Below are 18140 nucleotides of genomic sequence, written 5' to 3'. Positions count from 1 at the left end.
CTCCTTATGATTAGAAAATATGTAGTTACTACTTTTTACATCTCAAATTAAAACTCCATGAAATGTCTCAAATTTGATCACAAATAGAGTTTCATTTTTTCCAAGATTTGGGAAAAAGCAGTGAGCCCCAAGAAACCATTTTAAGAATTGGTGAAGGCGCAGGTTACCAAAAATATGTCTTCAGAGTTTTATAAACTTTGTGTGAGAATTATTCTATTTCGTACCTACCGTTCAAAGATATACGCTCTAATACAATAAAGAATATAATTTCAAGCGATTTTCCATAGAGCGACTTACATTTGTGCTCAAGCTTATAAATTGAGTTCTAATATTCCAAAAAAAAAAATGTAATCTGTTTAAATCTGGTGGCCATCTCTTCCGATGTATTTTCTAGTGGAAAATTTGTTTCTGTAATCGTTCTACAAGGACTAATCAAAAACCTAGCTCGTAATAATATGGTTAATATTTGTGTATCAAACGAGAATGTGTTAATTCCGAATAATCATACGCTTTCTCATTAAGTTATTTCAAGTTGTCGTAATATCGTAACTTGCTAGTCTAATTCTATGAAGAATACAATTGCAGTACTTTTTCTTAAACATTTTTTATTTGTTTATTGACTGAATGAATAGTATCGAGAGATGAATATGAAATTCGTGTATTGCTAGACATCATTGGAACAAAAAGATTAGAGCAGCCGTAGAGCAGCAAGAAAAATAAGTAAAATAAAGAGGAAGACATAGTTAGTAAGCGAACGATACTGCGTTGATTTAATCTTTTCAATAGTGTAGGCTGAAGAACGTTCTCATCCAACTGCGTAGGATATTGGGGTTACAAGGGAAGCAGCAGAAAACCCTCCTAGTACCAGTACTCGCCAATTATCACACTACCATGGATTGGGTAAAATCTATAAAAGTTGTCGAAAGGGTGTAAATAGCTCCTTGCCTTGCCGAAAGATCACCATTATATTAAACTTGTATTGAAAAATGGATTTATCTCAACAACCCAAACATGGAAATTCAGTAGTTAGACAAAGGACAATTATCAGGACCAATCGCAAAAAGTGGTTAATTCGAGCGGAAAGTCTTGTTGTGTGTCTGTTGGAATTATGGTTTAGTATACTTTAGTATACAGTGGTCAGCTGTATCGGAACAATATCCAAGCTTAGTTAACCGAGAATACAACAAGACAATGCTGAACAATATTCAGCGAAAGCTACCAGGAATAAGATCGCTGAACTCGGTGGTTTTGGACTCGTATCACATCCAACATTTACTCTAGACATTGTACAGTTAGATTACTATATTTTTAATCCATGGCATGATTTTTGCGTGAAAAAAACCAAATAGTTCTTGCTGAACGTTAGTTTGAAGCCAAATAGTACTATGGCCTTTGCGAATTTTGTAGGATTATTCAATAATCAAAGTGAACAATGAAAATCGACATTATTTAAGAGACACTCTCTATTATTCTACGGTCAGCACTAGTAAATGTATTTTATGTATTCATGCAATTGATATTTAACTAAATAATGAAGAATAACCGAGAAATTAATACATATATATATATATATATATATCTAGATTATGCTTAGAAAATTATGAAGAGCGATATGATTTTAATGGACAAATTGTTTATTCATTTGAAAAAAAAAATATGAAAATTCTCTCAAATTGACTCCATACTACCCTTGTCAAGTTTTTGATACAATAATAATTTCGAACCAGAAAAGCATTTAGAAATAAAGAATATATACAGAGTGTTAAATTTGCTACGAAATCTATCTAATAATATTTATATATTTTGAACCACCCTGTATTTAATACAAAACTATATCACAGAATCAGGGCAATCTATTTGAAAATATATAAGCTTAAATAAAATAATTAGAATTCTTGGTACCAATACTAATACTCCTTGGGGGATATTTTGGTCCTTATATAAAAAAAAATATATATTGTTCCAATTATATTATAGCCCTTCTTAAATTAATTCGAGGATAGTTTTTTGAAGTGCTGTTTTGGAACAACTAACACATTTTTAAAAAGGTTTTTTCATGATAAAAACCAGAAAAGTTGGTAACAAAATGAATTGGAACACCATAAAACTTCAACTATAGTTGATGCCCAAATTGATGTCCATCGTCATGATTACACCAATCAAATCTTCTAAGTTAATTATTTGTACTGTGTAGAAAATTGGAAAGCCTTTCTGATTTTTTATGATCTTTCCAAATGATTCACTCTGGTAGGGGCTACTTCCAATTATTTACATTTTTTTTCGTCGGATGCTCGTTAAAAGGAGTTAAAAGAAGTGTGAAAAAAATGCCTTACGCTAGTTTTTTACTCTAGAACTTTGGTACACTGTGTATAACAGACAAAAAACGTATATTTTGTTATAGTTTCACGAGAAATATCAATTTAAATCAAGATCTGACAATGCTCCACACATTTACAGCATAGCGGATACAGCGTACCAGAACGCTGTACACCACAAAGCTGTACAGCAAATTGTTTTATCAGGTGAAACGGGATCCGGGAAAACTTCAAATTACCTCCACCTTGTTGATCACTTATTTTTTCTTGGAGAAAATGCAAGTGTAAGTTCCTCCAGAATAAAAAATACTATTTTATTACTACACTCTCTCATCCATGCATCTACTCCATCTAATATTTATGCCACAAGGGCAGTGTTTAGAACAGAAATCAACTATGGGAAGTCTGGAAAATTAAGTGGAGCTAGTTTTAAAATTCATTGTATTGACAAATCTAGGGTGTCATCTACAGATAAGTGAGTACTTTCATTCAAATACTATTTATTTATTATATAATTATACTTCCAATTATGAATTATCCGACTTAAGAATTATAAATAAGATATTTTTATTTTAAAAGAGAAGCAGACTCAACAAAATTCCACTTGTAAACAGCAATGATTGAGATAATAAGTTTATTTTACTGAATTAAAAGCGGTGTCCTTAGGTGGTACAATACATTTTAACAAGCTGGGTTTAGCATTGTAAGAGCCTGTTAGGTTTTTCTTCAACCATTTTGAATATTCCTTAGTTCACGTATTGTGGCACAGTAGGTACTTCTGATTTATTGATTCTAACATTCTAATAAGTTTTTGAAGAAATTAATTTGAAGTAACTACTGTTCCACAATACATGAACAAAGGAATATTCAAAATGGTTGAAGTATAACTGTTTGGTTATATTTTAGAAAAATATGAATTCAGTTTTTTTCATATGTTACAACATAAGCTCCTTTTTATTCAAATCTGTTCTACTTACTCGTTCTACTCCCCAAATAAATAGAAAATACGTGCACGGAAAATATTGTACAACATTTGCTCAAATCGATAAGTAATTAATAAAAAATATTTGTATTATTCGTGAGCACTATGAAAAAATGTAAAGTTGAAAACTTAAAATTCTTTTACTTTTTTCTTATTCAATTGTTTGTCACAGAAATCTGAGAACTTGGTGCACTCTTCGTGTAACCACCGATTGCATTTGATGGATTCGATCCAGTCTTCTCCATTTTTTTTTGTTTCGTTGTTGTTTTCACCACAACCTACACAAATTCTGGATTCTTCTTCTTCATCGTCTGAGGATTCAAGGACAGTATTTCCTTTTTTCTTGAAAACGGTTTTTTCGTTTCTTGTCTTTGCAATTTTTTTCTGTTTCGAAATCAATTTTTCTTTTTTCATTGAAATATTTTCAGGATCTATTGAAACAGTAGCAAGCTGATTACTACGTAGACAACTCGATTTTTTAGAGGTTTGTGCACGTACCAGAAGCGGTTGTGGTTCTTCTTCTGTTAGATAAGCATAGTCAGGAATGATTGAGGGATCGAACGGAACTACACTCGTTGCTATGAATGATGACTTTGCTTTTTTTATAGTAGCAGATTTGTCCCATGCAGTAAACGTCCGAATTGTAACCTTTTAATTCTTTGTTGGGGATTGACCCTTGAAAAATGAACTGAAGGCATCATAATAGAATGATTTGATTACCTTGGAGAAACATCTGTCTAATGACTGCAAGAATTGAGTGGTAGGGATCGATAAACAGAATAAAATGAATTTTCGAAGTATATGTCAGCATTTCAACGTTACTGCAATGGTTTATGAATGGCCTTCGAAAATAGGGATATTCCTGTGAGTTACCTGGGCACTAATTGTCCTTTTAGTCATTTGAAGAAGATTTCTTTATTGATATATGCAGATTTTTATGGACTGTAGATCCTCTAGGTATTTTATCTTCGTATTCTGGCTTTTTTCTCTTCTTTTTTTTTGAAATGCACTTCAACGGAATGAAGAATCCCTCTGCGTTACACGATAACCGAAATAGTTTCTTCTTTCTCCGATGAGATAATTGACGCAACATTTTTTGAGCCTTTGACGGCCACAACATATTAAGAGCGGTTGTTCAATTGCATTCAATTGTTTCATTAAAAATGTGCTCAGCCTTGTTCATCATTCCTAGTGAATATGCAGCAGAGAAACTCGTTCAGATTTTCGTATAGTCAGAAGGAAAACAATTTAACCATGAATAACCTGCCTTACGAAATATCTTATTAAATTTATATGGCAAATCATTTTTTCCGTCAATTCAAAAGCCATAGAACACAAATACAAGCGATCGCGTTGGTGTAAACTCATATTTTTGTAGGTTTTTTCTATAAACCACGATTTCAAGCTCATTCTGAACTCCTAATATAGAAGAAGGTACCAAGCTTTTACTGTGAAGGTTTCCGCTCTGCCATCTGGAATGCTAATACTCATATCTCCTTTGTCAACTGCAGAAAGAGCCTTAGATAACTGGACACTAGTCATTAAACTCTCCCCTTTCTTTCGTATTCCGTGGGAATCGCCAGAACACATGATCTCTGTCCTCTAACTGTATGACACAAAATACTAAAAATTGAAAAATTTAACTTTTACATACCTACACTCAATCTGAGTTTAGACCGTCCAAAAATTTCAACGATAGCTGTAAGAACTTTTCAATAATATTGTCAAATCAAACTTAATTTAACACTAACAGTGCAGTGACTTGAATGATCGATACATTGATGTTATCTTTAGGCAACATGCATTATAAATGCGTCGTCTCACATCATGCGCCAACTCTCCTCGATTCGCTCTTTAGGTTACCTGAATCCAGTTTTATATTCTACATATCATTTTTCCGATTGAACTTCCTTGTCTGTGGCTGATATTTACTAGTGGACCATTCAATCAACCTCATGTTTGTGTATTAATTCATTCCGAAGCAAAAGTTGTTCTATATTGTGTTATGACTTCTTCCAGGTTACAAAGCAACTTCCACATATTCTACTATTTCTACGATGGAATCACTTCAACACCTATGTATGAAAAATATAAACTGAATACCAGTAGACAATATGATTATCTGAGAATATCGAAAAAAGATAAGACGAACACTCCTAGAGATGATATTCCTGCCAATATTGTTAAATATAAAAAAATATGCAGCTATCTCCGAGACTTAGAATTTACTACCGAAGAAATAGTAACAATCCATTCTGTTATAGTAGCAATTTTACATCTGGGAGAAGCTAAATTTGTAGAAAATGAAGATATGTTGGCAGTATTACAAAATAAAGAGGAAGTAGAGAACTTTGCGGAATTGTTGGATATAGATGCAAAAAAAATTTGTTGGGCTTTAGCAAACTATTGTGTTATTAAAGATGGTAGTGCGTATAAAGTGAGACAAACTTGTCAAGAAGCTACAGAAGTCAGGAATGTATTGGCTAATTCTCTATATACAAGACTTGTAGATTATATTGTTGGAACGATTAATAATCGATTGGCGTTTGGGAAGGCTATTTTGTAAGTATTTTGCGCAATTAATCGATTCCCTTAACCCATTATACCTTATGACGACATCTAAAATGAGGCGGCTTGAGATATTTAAAGTATCAATTCAATTTTTAGCGTAAGTACACGTGGTTGAACTAACTTTGATATAAAATATTTATAATTTTCTTTATTTTAATTAACGTGTCTCGATAACTAAGATCATTGACACATGGTACAGTTATGATACAATTATTATCTATAACTCCAACACCTCAACATTAACAAACGGTTAGACCAATGTCTTTCGAATATCGGATCAAGCTTGGTAACTGTTTTACGTTATTTAAACTTTCGTGGAGCTGGTGGCTACAGCGCTTAATGAAGTATTGAGGACAAGTTGTATAACAAAGAATTGTTGTCGTTACCAATTAATAACAGAGACGAGGACAATTTGATAATAACAACTTGTTCGACACACTTGGATATTTAATTCAATAGAGAGCCTTTAAGAAATGACGAAATGTTCGATCATCTCCTCCAGAATCACAAAAAATATTGAGACGTTCAAGTTTCTGATAATGATCGGCCTTCGTGGCTATATCTAACGTTCGAGTTAGCAATAATAGAAATACAAAAAAATGCTTTGCTCTAAAACGATTAAAGTATCTATCCAATAGAAATAAATCAAGAACTGGAAAACGATGTTCCCTTGGAATTTATTTCTAATAGGTTGCCTGATTCGTAGAAATAAGAACTGGGTTTGCATCAGAAAAAATAAGCTTGAATTTTCTATAATCAATCTGCGCAGAAAGTAGAAAAATCGAACAAGGGATCAACAATTTTATATAGATGTTATGAAAAGTTTTATTCTCAAAACGTGTTTCATTCTTAGAATCATACCCAACAAAACAAAAATCAAGGGATAAAACTCTAAATGATACTATATTTGATGATAGAAACCAAATTACTGAAAAACCAGAAAATCATTACCATCGGCTACTTATTTCTTATAGAAGAAAAGATTTCTGTTGATATAATTTCACACTAAAACACTTTTTAAACCAACACTAACATGAAGATAATTATTTGAGTATTATTTTACATTACTATATTTACACTGTCTAAGATAACAAAGCATCGTCAAACAAGGACAGTTCTTAGGAATCAAAACTGAGTGAAAAAAGGAAAAATAACGACGTAGACTTAGACCAATATTTTCGACACTTTTCAAATTTTGTTCGAGAAAAAAAAAGAATAATTTGAGTTTAACGGAATAAAATAACAAACAGATATAACTTACAAAATTCAAATTAACACAGGACATTATTTATATTTCATTCCTATTAATGCAAAGCATTGTCTTATATCGCTTTGTTTTCAGTGGAAACGCTTACGTAATAAAAATTCTGGATTTTTTTGGGTTTGAATGTTTCAAAGAGAATAACTTCTCTCAATTAATCGTCAATACATTTAACGAACAACTCCATTACCACTTCTTGCAAAGAGTATTTTCTTGGGAATTACAGGACCTTCAAGACGAAGACATTGAATTCGTTTCACTATCTTATTATAAAAATAAGGATACTTTGAATGAAATTCTGGGGGCCTCCGAAGGGTTATTATCAATTATAGATGATGCTTCTAAAAAAGGACACAACGGTATATATATTACAGGTAATAAAAAATTATATTGATTGATTAAAAATACAATCCAGTTTCGTATAATTCGTTCCTTGTCCTGTTACAGCTATTATAATGTCATTTAAAACTTTCCTCTTCAAACAAACTATTGATTTACAATATAAATCGGTGTAGTAAATCAAAAAAAGTTTTTGAGTTAGATTTTGTTCTTCTATTCATCATAATAGTTTTCTAATTATTTTCATATAAATATTGCTCTGTGCTCTCAAAATAGATTTGTGTTTTAGAGATGATTTCATCATTATATTGATATTTCTTTCCTTGTGGCTTTCTCAGTTCTAAAACAGCTGGTAGTTGCTAGGGGCAGATCTAGATAATATGACGGGTGTTCAAACCAAACCCTTGCCTCCACAGTATTTGTTTTGGTTGAAAAAACAATCAATTATATTTCCAATTGATTTAAAAAACTTTGAAGAGAATGAGTCTTTCAACTTAGAGACTGAAAAATATGATTTGTGGAAACCACTATCTTTGTTTGTTTCCAGCGATAGTTGCAAAATCAGAGTCTTCTTCTTCTTACGTTAGGACTAGGTCCTGTATTTTCATCAAGGGTTTGCCAGGAGTAGTTGGGATGCTGAGGACCAGCTTTCATACCACCTTATAGGTGGTCGTCCACGAGGTCGAGTTGTGTCTGGTTTCTTTTCCTTTGCAATTTTTGCTAACCGTTCATTTGGCATTCTGTCAACATGGTCTCTCCATTCTCTTCTGCGGCCCCTTGCCCATCTTACTACATCCTGACAAAATCAGAGTGAAACAAAGAAATTTTATATTTTTAAGATGCTAATTGAGAACGTGTATGAAGAGTGAGACTGGAAAAAAAGAATGCACTCCTGTTTTACCTCACAATGAATGTTTTTAGTTTATAGTGAGGCACCCAATCGCATTCCTTAGTTTGTAAATAAACAGAATATGGTGGGTATTACATGGTACTTCAGAAATCAAAATCAAAAGGAACAGAATAATTTGGCACTGAAGTGATTTTAGAGATATAGAGCGAGAGCCCTTACCATGAGAAATTAGATGGGTCTTTTAAGAAAAACGTTCCCAATTTATCTCCTAGTATCATGACATCCTAGCGCTCACTGAATTTAATTCAAGAGGAATCATTGAAACGCCAAACTATGACCCTAGAAATATGATAGATGCTTCTCGCCTTCACGCTGATGGCTTTTCACAACAAATGTTTCTCAGACTCACGCAGGACTCCTCAAGAAGGCATCACTCGAATGATGTGTAGTTTTAAACAAACTGGAATTTTTATTAGAATATTACATTATACCACAACATTTTTGTTATTAGATCCCATTTTTCACTTTGCGTGGTTGTTTATTTGTGAGTAAATACATAAGCACCGCAAATTTCTTACCAAATTTAAAAGCATTTTTAATTCTATATCGATAAAAAAGCTCAATTTATATCATATATTCAGGATTGATTTTTCTTAGATACCTTTCTTTTCCATTTACTTTTCCAATTATTTTATTTTGACTACGAATCAAATATTTCAGAATGAACAATACTAGTATTCAATAAAGAGCACTTTCATGTCTGACTGTCAAAAATCTTATCAGTTCTTGCTAACAAAATATTTTGAGGCCGTTATGAAATTTCACTTTACTTTCTAGTAAATAATAATGGAAACATTCTGGACTTATCCAGAAGTAAATGATAGTTTCATACCAAACTGTTAGGTTGATGATTATCGAATACATTTCTTGTGAATGCGATCAGAATTTTGTTTTGGATATTTCAACTATATAATCATTTGTATATGAAATTTACTACGAAGAATAGGAAAAACTATCAATACAAATTTTTCTCTATATCTAATAACATTACTAACATTTTTTTTTTCAGAAAATTTGTATTATGAAGAAAAGAAAAAAATCATAATATATGATGAGAACACGTTTGGAATAGTTCATTATACTGGAAAAGTTTCATACGATTGTAGAAAAATGCCAGAGAAAAATAGAGATTTCTTAGCACCAGAAATAATTGAAACAATGAGAAGCTCTAAAAATCCGATTATAGTAACTCTTTTCACTGCAAAATTGGATCGTACTGGAAATCTCATATTACCATCAGAAGAAATAAAGAAAAATAAATATATTCTTGGTTCAAAGGTAATATAAATAACATTAATGGAGTAATCAAACTAGCATTCAAAATGCCGGTTGTTTGATTTCGAAATTATTTCCAGATATCTATGAACAGAGAATATTCACAAATACGAAAAATGCGAACCCAATCAACAATATTTAGATCTTTATGTCTTGAATTACTCAAAGAGTTGTCTATTGGATCGGGTTCTGGTGGAACGCATTTTGTACGTTGTATTAGAACCGACCTGAAAGGACGACCAAACAATTTCAAAAGAGAATTAGTCAAACATCAATTAAGAGCTATGGGAATTGCTGACACGGCTAAAATTAGACAATCCGGGTATTCGCAAAGAATCTCTTTTTCAGAATTCCTCAGAAGGTAATACCCTTTTACTCATATATCAATTTACTGTAAACAGATTTCCAGAATATGTTCTGCAACACTATTTTGTAGAATCGTGTCATTTTTCAAAATTGCTTGGCTGCCTGTGATGCTTTTTCACAGAATTTTGCTACTTCAACCTTATTTTTCTTTGCTAGAAGCCGTAGTTGATCAGTGGATTGAGCTGCACATCAAAAATGAAACGATTATAGGCACCATTCACGGAAAAATCCTTGACTTTAATTTCAACCATAGACACGGACTTTTCTAAAGAAATGAGCCGAATGAAGGTTTATCCGTCAAATTTCAGCTTTAGGGGTGAGATGGTGAAATTTAGAGACACAAAAAAGCTTTATTTTGATCTATCTATAAAAATGTCCAGTTGTGGCCAATAGCTGCAACGAAAATGAAAACATTATATAAGGACTTTTCTGCAAACTATGATGATAATCTGAATGTTAAGAAGCTAGCCTGGATACGTTCATTGGTTTTCGGGAACTGGTCGTGTTAATCGGGTCGTAGTCATATGATATGATCCTTTTTACTTTGGTAGACAGGTGGGTAAATGCGATTAGCTGACGGGTTGTTTCATGTATCTATGGTTTTGAAAATTATTTATTCCCCTGACGATTATAGTTTCCTAAAAGCACTTGTGAAGACTTTTAGTTAACATTAATTAATTAATAATCCGTAATTTTGTTTCAGGTACAAATTCCTAGCTTTCGATTTTGACGAAAGTGTTGACATCACAAAAGATAACTGTCGATTACTGATGATCAGATTGAAAATGGAGGATTGGGCATTGGGAAAAACCAAAGTTTTTTTGAAATACTACCACGAGGAATATTTATCGAGATTGTATGAAACGCACGTGAAGAAAATAATCAAAATACAAAGCATTCTACGAGGATTTCTGGTAAAATGTAGACTTGCTAAGCAAATTAAAGAAGACAAAAAAGAAGTGGGTAGGTTGAAAAATCAACGTTATTTTCATATACTGAAAGAATGATTCTATTGATATGTAGATAATAATCGCAGTATAATTCATTCTAAACGAGATTCAATACTCACTTCTCCCTCTGTTTATTATAAACAATTTTCTAGCGAGGTAGGGGAAACTTATATTTCAAACAAATGACCTTTAGAAATCACATTTGAATGTAGTTTTCCTAATAAAAAGATTCATAAAATGAAATAATCCTTGGTCACACCATCACGCGTGAACGGCTGGACGATTTCACAATTTATTTGTTGTGTTGGTTATTGTCAGGAGAAGGTTCTTATGAAAGAAAATTTAAGAATAATTTTTTAAGAATACTAATTCTAATCTAACCTTAGCGCTTTGGACAATTTAAACTTTTTTAATGTAACATTATGACGTTTGAAATGTTACAAATATCATCAAAGATTTAAAAATTCATTCTTCTAGTAAATTTGGATAGACTAACATGAACGTTACTAACATAACAAGTGATATACTCGGTTATAAGGAAGAATACAATAGTTTTCTATAATTTACAGTTGAATTTTCATTTTTGAAAATGCCAACAATTAGACACTGAGCTCGCAATGCTGCGAGTCAAAAATATACAAGAGCAAGTCAAACTGACGAGCAACGCGAAGCGCGGAATGAAGTTGAACAGAATCGATGGAATCGATGTAAACAACATAGAAATGTTGCGCTTAATCCCTATTGAAATGCATTCACTTATAACGTAGAAATAAAGTACAATTCACAGCATATTGCTATTGGACCAATGAACATTGTATGCCATATTACAAGGCATTTAAATTTAAAAATTAAGCTCATGGAGTGTGTTGTGTGAGCTGTCAAGTCAAATTGACGGCATTAGTACCGCCACTATTACATTCATTGGTTTCCGGAAATAGTCCAGATTCTAAACATTATTTGACTCATATTCAGTAATACAATAATTGTCTCCAAATGACGTCAATTGGTGCAAAAAAAATCATTCAAGGAATTTTTACGCCAACTGTTAAGATTCAGGGTCAAATATATCATTTAACAGGTTCCTTATTGCCAACGAATAGTGACTACAAATTTATTTATGGGCGATTCAGCAAGACAAGTCGATCATCATTGTGCACACAATAATTCGGTGAAAAGACCAATTTTGAAACAGCTCCAAACGTTTTGGTTGCATTATTCACGACCGCTTCGGACCGTTTGATAATCACAAAATTGTCATCAAAGATGATAAGACGCCAGCAGGAGAACACGCGAGACATTTTAATGCACCACCAATTAACGAAGTCGCTATTGTCGTCGTGAGTGAAAATTTAGAAAACCGAGATATTGTTTTACATCGCGGTAGCAATCAATTGCAGCGTGTTTTGGCAAGGTGAAGATGGATATCATTTTTCAATGAAGATGATAAATCCAGTTACAGGTTCCGAAACAATCAAAATATTTATTTCAATGAGTTATTATTCATACAGACTAATGGTTCGGAAAAATAAGAATAATCATATCTTAAAATATCAGCGTTTCTTCCACCAATATGCTGTGGATATGTACGTGAAAGTTGAAATTGAGCGATTGACAATTATCAGGTTGAACCAGGCAAAACTACGTCTTGAAGAATATATTCATCTACGGGATACCATAAATGCTGATGGAAATGCACAGTAGAACAACTATTCTCCCAGCCACATATACGTGGGAAGTCCGCGGAATATGCATGAATACGCTCAGGATGTTATGTCGTATGTACGTCATTATGGCACACAAGATTTGTTTATAATGAAAGGGTTTGACCAAAATTAGATTTTGAATACAATTTGGACCGATTTCGTACGGTAGATTTTAAGAAATCTAAAAAAGAATACGAAAAAAGTTTTTTTTAATGTGGTTTTTTTGAAATAAATTTTAAAGGACTATCGGTTCAGCTAGGAAAAAATATAAATGCGTATTTTTTTTATTTGTAACAAGCATGTAATAAATAAATAATATAATTGTAACTCAAATACATTCTCTTTGTTTCAACAGTTGAACAACTACAGCCTAGAAGAAGAGATAGTATGACAGAAGACGAAGCAGCCGAAGTCATTCAAAAGGGTAAAGTAATTTAGTAACTAAAAGCTAAACATATTATACCCTCCAATAGTAGCTTTATAGTATAAATAGACACATTATGTATATTCAGCTTACAGAAACGCTGCAAGACGTAGAGAAGTTCTAGAAGCTTACAAACAACTAAGTGAAGAAGATAAATATTTTATTAGACCTTACGCTAGAAAGTGGAAGAACAAGACTTTGTTTTCAGTTTTAATGAGATACAGAGCAAAAAGAGTTCAAGATTTCTACAATTTGGCTCAACAAGTAAGTAGTTATAAATTATATCGTGGTATCTACTTTATAATTATTTTTCAGGTCCACCTTTATAATATGAATGCGTATCACAAATTGCTACAGACAAAAGAGGGCATCGATTTAGACTTCATAGATATTAGAGCTCAAGTAGGTTCATATCTGGATGACATCAACAATTCTGTTCTTAAACTATATTTTCGATTGGAAGATATACCCTTCTACAATACTTCTCATATGTCTGATTACCTCACTAATATTGGGTACGGTATCAAAATAAATATTAACCTAACAAATTTGATAAAATAGATACAGTGGAGAAAGTTTTTACGCAGGCGTCTACAAATGGGTTTGAAACGCATTACGGGCAGTATTTTTTCAATATTACATTTCACATATCTCTTCCAACTATTCTACGCTAATAGTCTAACCTCTCTGAATGGTAGTTTCCGTTTTTCTACTCATTTCTTAAACTCAATCTTCCCATTTATTTCAAGGTCGCCCTTTTTAGTTCTTTATTCAGGTCTAATTTACTTTACTTTTTCTTCAAATAATTTACAATAGGTAACAATAATAATGAAACTTTAATATATTAGTGGTGATATTTTCTTTTTACGTTCACCGGTAAATTAATTTTTCTAATATACCTTCTTGCCTTCGCTTTTCATGTAAATTTTGAACTGTGAATTGCTACTTCATATATTCATTCTATTCTAAGTAATTCTTGACAAAAATGATCTAAATCATCTCTTTTCAGTAAAAACTTTTATTTTGAACTATTTTGAGAAAAAAAAAAGGAATTATTTCTGTCCGCTTATACATAGTTATGGGGTAAAGTAATGAACGAAATTTGAGAAAATAAACTACCTAAGTAAAGGAATGCTTCCTAGTAAAACATATGTATTTATCTTTTTTTTTCCAATTATTCTCATACAACTGTTTGTCGATATCAGTCTCAGAAAGGATAGATATTGTAATTGAAGTCATGAAGGATCATGTGTTTTACCTAACAAAACACATTTCGGAATCCCGGCAAACGGGATGCTTCAAAATCTGGAAGACCAGAAATAAGCCACAATGCAAAGTTAGATATTTTGCTTTCATTAAAAGATAACCTCACGCAACTACAACCGAATTTACGATACAAAAAAATGTTGGTTAGATGTTTGTAGCAAAGTTTTCAGAGAAAAGCAAACTGCATCCAATTTTTTATATCGCAGAAAAGTAAGCTTTGTCAAATAATGTAATAAAGTACGAAGCTTCCTATTGAACAAAAATTTATATTTTTATCGAAAATGAATATTGCATAAATTTTATGCAAAACTTTATTATAACAATATATTTTCTTTTTTTAAGTGTTATATTATGTGCTTTTTCTATCCGATCTATTTTATCTACTCGATTCTTTCTTAATTGTTCTTTACTATTTACTTTATTATTGTTGCCTTTAAAAAGTGATGATGAAAAAAGATATCTTTCTAGAATTTGATATTACTATTTTGAACAAATAGAACCGAATGAGAAGAGAATAAGCCTTTATTGCCTTGTTTTTTATACCGTCTTTTCTTTCAACCCTTTATTTTCTCATTTCATTTCATTAGCGACTATTTTACTTCTATTTTTTCTATCAATGTCCACAAACTTTTCGTCAATTTTCTCTCATTTTCCATAAACTTCTCTGGAGAATTGTAGATTATTACTTGTCCATCGACATTTTCTTCTGTTGTTGGTATCCATATTAATAATTTTCCGCATTTATTTTGATCTGTATCTAGAATAATTTGTCTTCGGATCCCGCAAGTACCACATCAACGGCGAATAGGAATTCTGGTAGTATTGCATCCTACATTTTTATTTATTGCTTATCATTCACATCTTTCTTTGCACTTTTTTAGTGCGTCATCTATTAGTATGAAAAATAGTGAAGAAATCAATACGCCTTTATATTTCCAGCTTTTGTTTTGTAGATGTTTGTAGATTCGATTCTTATTTTGTTTGTCATTACTATAGAGTGCTTGTACCATCATTATCCCAGTCTTTTTGTAATTCCTTCTCCCTTAGCTCCTCCAAAGATCGTTTCTTTCTGGATGGAATATTTCTCAACGCTGTGAAGCATATATGCATCTTCAATAGTTCTCCTATTTGTCTCAGTCTGAATATGAAGTCTTGCTTGCTCTTTCTCTTCATTTTGAGATTCTTACAAAGTTGCCTCCCGTTTGTGTCTATGTTTGTTTCCTTTTATTTTTTTATGCTAGTCAATGTTATACCTCAGTAATTTGCGCAATTAAGTTTCAATTATGAAGATAAATTTTATTGTAGAGATATTAAAAACAATGAAGAACCATGGGATAGTCCATATCGCTGGCGTGAATCTAGATCCCAAACAAAAGATGAATCAACCGATGATGACATGGATACAAATGACACTTTAGCAAAAATAAACTACAGAAGAGAACCAGATGAAGATCTGGTAGCTCTCGCAAGCCCTGTAGAATCCGATGATGGGAAATTCACCAAGGATATAATTAATGAGGACATAAGAACCCAAAATAGACAAACTATCAATTCAAATAAAAATGTAGATGAGAAGAATATTAAAAGTGGAGGAAACACGCAATATAAAGTGAATTTGAAAAAAATTGAAAATTCTTATAAACCTCATAGTGCGCCAGATTTTCTGAAAAACTCTTCTCCTGCCAATAAAGATTTTGATTACATCAAAGCTACTCCCATCAACATTAAACCTAAATATTCTATTGATCCTTTGGATGAGCTCAGAAATATCGGGAGAAGAGATAGTAACGCTTCTGATGATGATCCTCCTTATAATTTTAAAGGAATGTTGCGAAAAACCAATTTCAGAAGAGAATCTTTGAATAATGTTTTTCAAACAGTGAGAAAACTATCTTTAACCAAAGAAAATTTGAAGAATAGTTTATCCAACGGTCATTATGAAGATGAGGCTATAAATGGAAAACATATTTCAGTGGAAATTTTACCAGGACTTGTTATGGAAGGTGTTGAAATTGAATTGTGATAACTCACTACATTATTTCTACCGCTGTTAATAAATAAAAAAATGTATTCATGAAGTAGTTTTTTCTTTTTTAATTTGATGTTTAATTGCATTATATTCCAGGTTATTCAAATATATTCCATATTATATGATAAATAATCTTCACAAATCCACAGTTTTCACCAAAATTGAGCACACGTCGTATCGAGGAGGAAACAACTTTTGTATTCTTTTTTCGTAGAAATCTACCGCCTGTGAATTGAACCAGCGTGTAAACTACATCTTCAAATCTTCGTCATTGCCTCATCAGGGTATAAGAAAATATCAAAATCGAATTAAATCAAAATTATAGGGTGAATAAACAAATAACCCTCAACCAAATTCCGTTGAAACAGCTGTTCTGCATCAAGGCGTAGATGAGTATTAACATAAAGTAGGACAACACCTGCAGCATTCGACGCTTTCTGTTTTGAATGGCACTTCTGAATTTTAACAGTGTTTGATGCAATGCTGGGACTACCGAGACACAAAACTTGCAATGGGAAAGCAATTTATTCCCGACAAAACAACTTCTCTTAGTGAGAAAAGAAACAGATGGAGTAATGAATTTAGGTTTTTAAAATCATCATATAGTGACATCAAAATAGGCTGAAGAGGAAGAGAAACAGTAAGTTACAAAGTCCAGTTTATATATAAGGAAAGAAATGGTACAGTAAACCAACTAAAAGAATCGATGTTCAACGCGATTTTCCCGAAACATACCAGAGCTGTGTCCAAAAATCATAAGAAGTAAGTGATTGGTGCCGAAACAAAATCACAAGTGTACCTGATAATGTTATATCTAAAACTTATGTCTAATCGCACTTCTAGAATTAAGTCAGTCTATTTTTGACTACTGAATAAATTAACCTGTAAGCCTATAAGATGCACACTGGTTATGTCCCGCGGTCAACCGGGTTGATTAGGTTGCGTCCACAATGATTTCATTTTGTTTTTTAATATAAGCTTTACACGTTATTTTTGTACATATTCATCGTTCAACTTCACCACTTTTTTGAAATCTAAATTTATAACCGTCTACAATATACAAAACTTTTTTTTCGGGCAGATCTGGAACAATAGACTCTGACTGCAAAAATATTTTTTATCATAAAATTCATTTCAACCAATTACTTTGAATTTATTCCTATCCATGGAAGTAACATGACAGGGGGTGTTTTATATAAATATAAGTTGGTAATATGTATTTTACTTAAGCTCCAGGTAAGAAAATGTTTAACCAGAATTCAAAATTTAGATATCGATAATCCTAGAAAGTATGATTCATAAACTCATATGAAATCAACCTATAGACAAAGTTATACTTATAAAATGAAAAACCTGTAATAATTTTTTGGATAAATGAATATTTTAGAAAATTGTACTGAGAAAAGCATTGATAATATCCAATATTAGTAAGCTTCTCACATTTTTATCTCTACCTCGATTATTGATTATTGCAATGAAACAATAATTGATTAGCAGAAAAATTTAATACTTTTGGCGGTGTAGCATTATAATTGACTTTTATTCTAGTCTTAAATTGTGAAAGAGAAGGCAGCTTAACAGAAACAAGAACCTCATTTTTGGCTCGTGAAATGGTTATTTGAAGAGACTCATTTGATAGCTCAATATTTTATATCTTACTACCGATTTACGTAATGAGGATCTGACAAAATTAATATTGATATTAACTCCAATTTTAGAAACATGATGTTCTTGAAAAACATCCTGATT

The 18140-nt window shown here is 31.9% G+C and overlaps 1 protein-coding gene across 2 annotated transcripts in view; it reads left to right on the top strand.

The window, feature by feature from the left end:
• The window catches only part of LOC130899445 (neither inactivation nor afterpotential protein C), a 28130-nt gene extending 11690 nt beyond the window's left edge, over positions 1 to 16440 (top strand). Inside the window, exons 8-17 of one of the 2 annotated variants that reach the window (XM_057809380.1) lie at positions 2402 to 2790; positions 5317 to 5859; positions 7211 to 7503; positions 9388 to 9656; positions 9734 to 10014; positions 10723 to 10982; positions 13028 to 13096; positions 13185 to 13360; positions 13412 to 13611; positions 15668 to 16440. In XM_057809380.1, coding sequence (XP_057665363.1) covers positions 2402 to 2790; positions 5317 to 5859; positions 7211 to 7503; positions 9388 to 9656; positions 9734 to 10014; positions 10723 to 10982; positions 13028 to 13096; positions 13185 to 13360; positions 13412 to 13611; positions 15668 to 16385 — 3198 coding nt within the window. In that variant the 3' untranslated portion in view covers positions 16386 to 16440. The remainder of the gene's footprint in view (positions 1 to 2401; positions 2791 to 5316; positions 5860 to 7210; positions 7504 to 9387; positions 9657 to 9733; positions 10015 to 10722; positions 10983 to 13027; positions 13097 to 13184; positions 13361 to 13411; positions 13612 to 15667) is intronic. The other variant, XM_057809381.1, reaches the window with a different exon arrangement.
• Positions 16441 to 18140: the final 1700 nt, after the last annotated feature.

Source organism: Diorhabda carinulata, chromosome 11, assembly GCF_026250575.1.
Source record: "Diorhabda carinulata isolate Delta chromosome 11, icDioCari1.1, whole genome shotgun sequence".
NCBI lineage: Eukaryota > Metazoa > Arthropoda > Insecta > Coleoptera > Chrysomelidae > Diorhabda > Diorhabda carinulata.
This window is presented reverse-complemented; position numbering and strand designations above follow the sequence as displayed.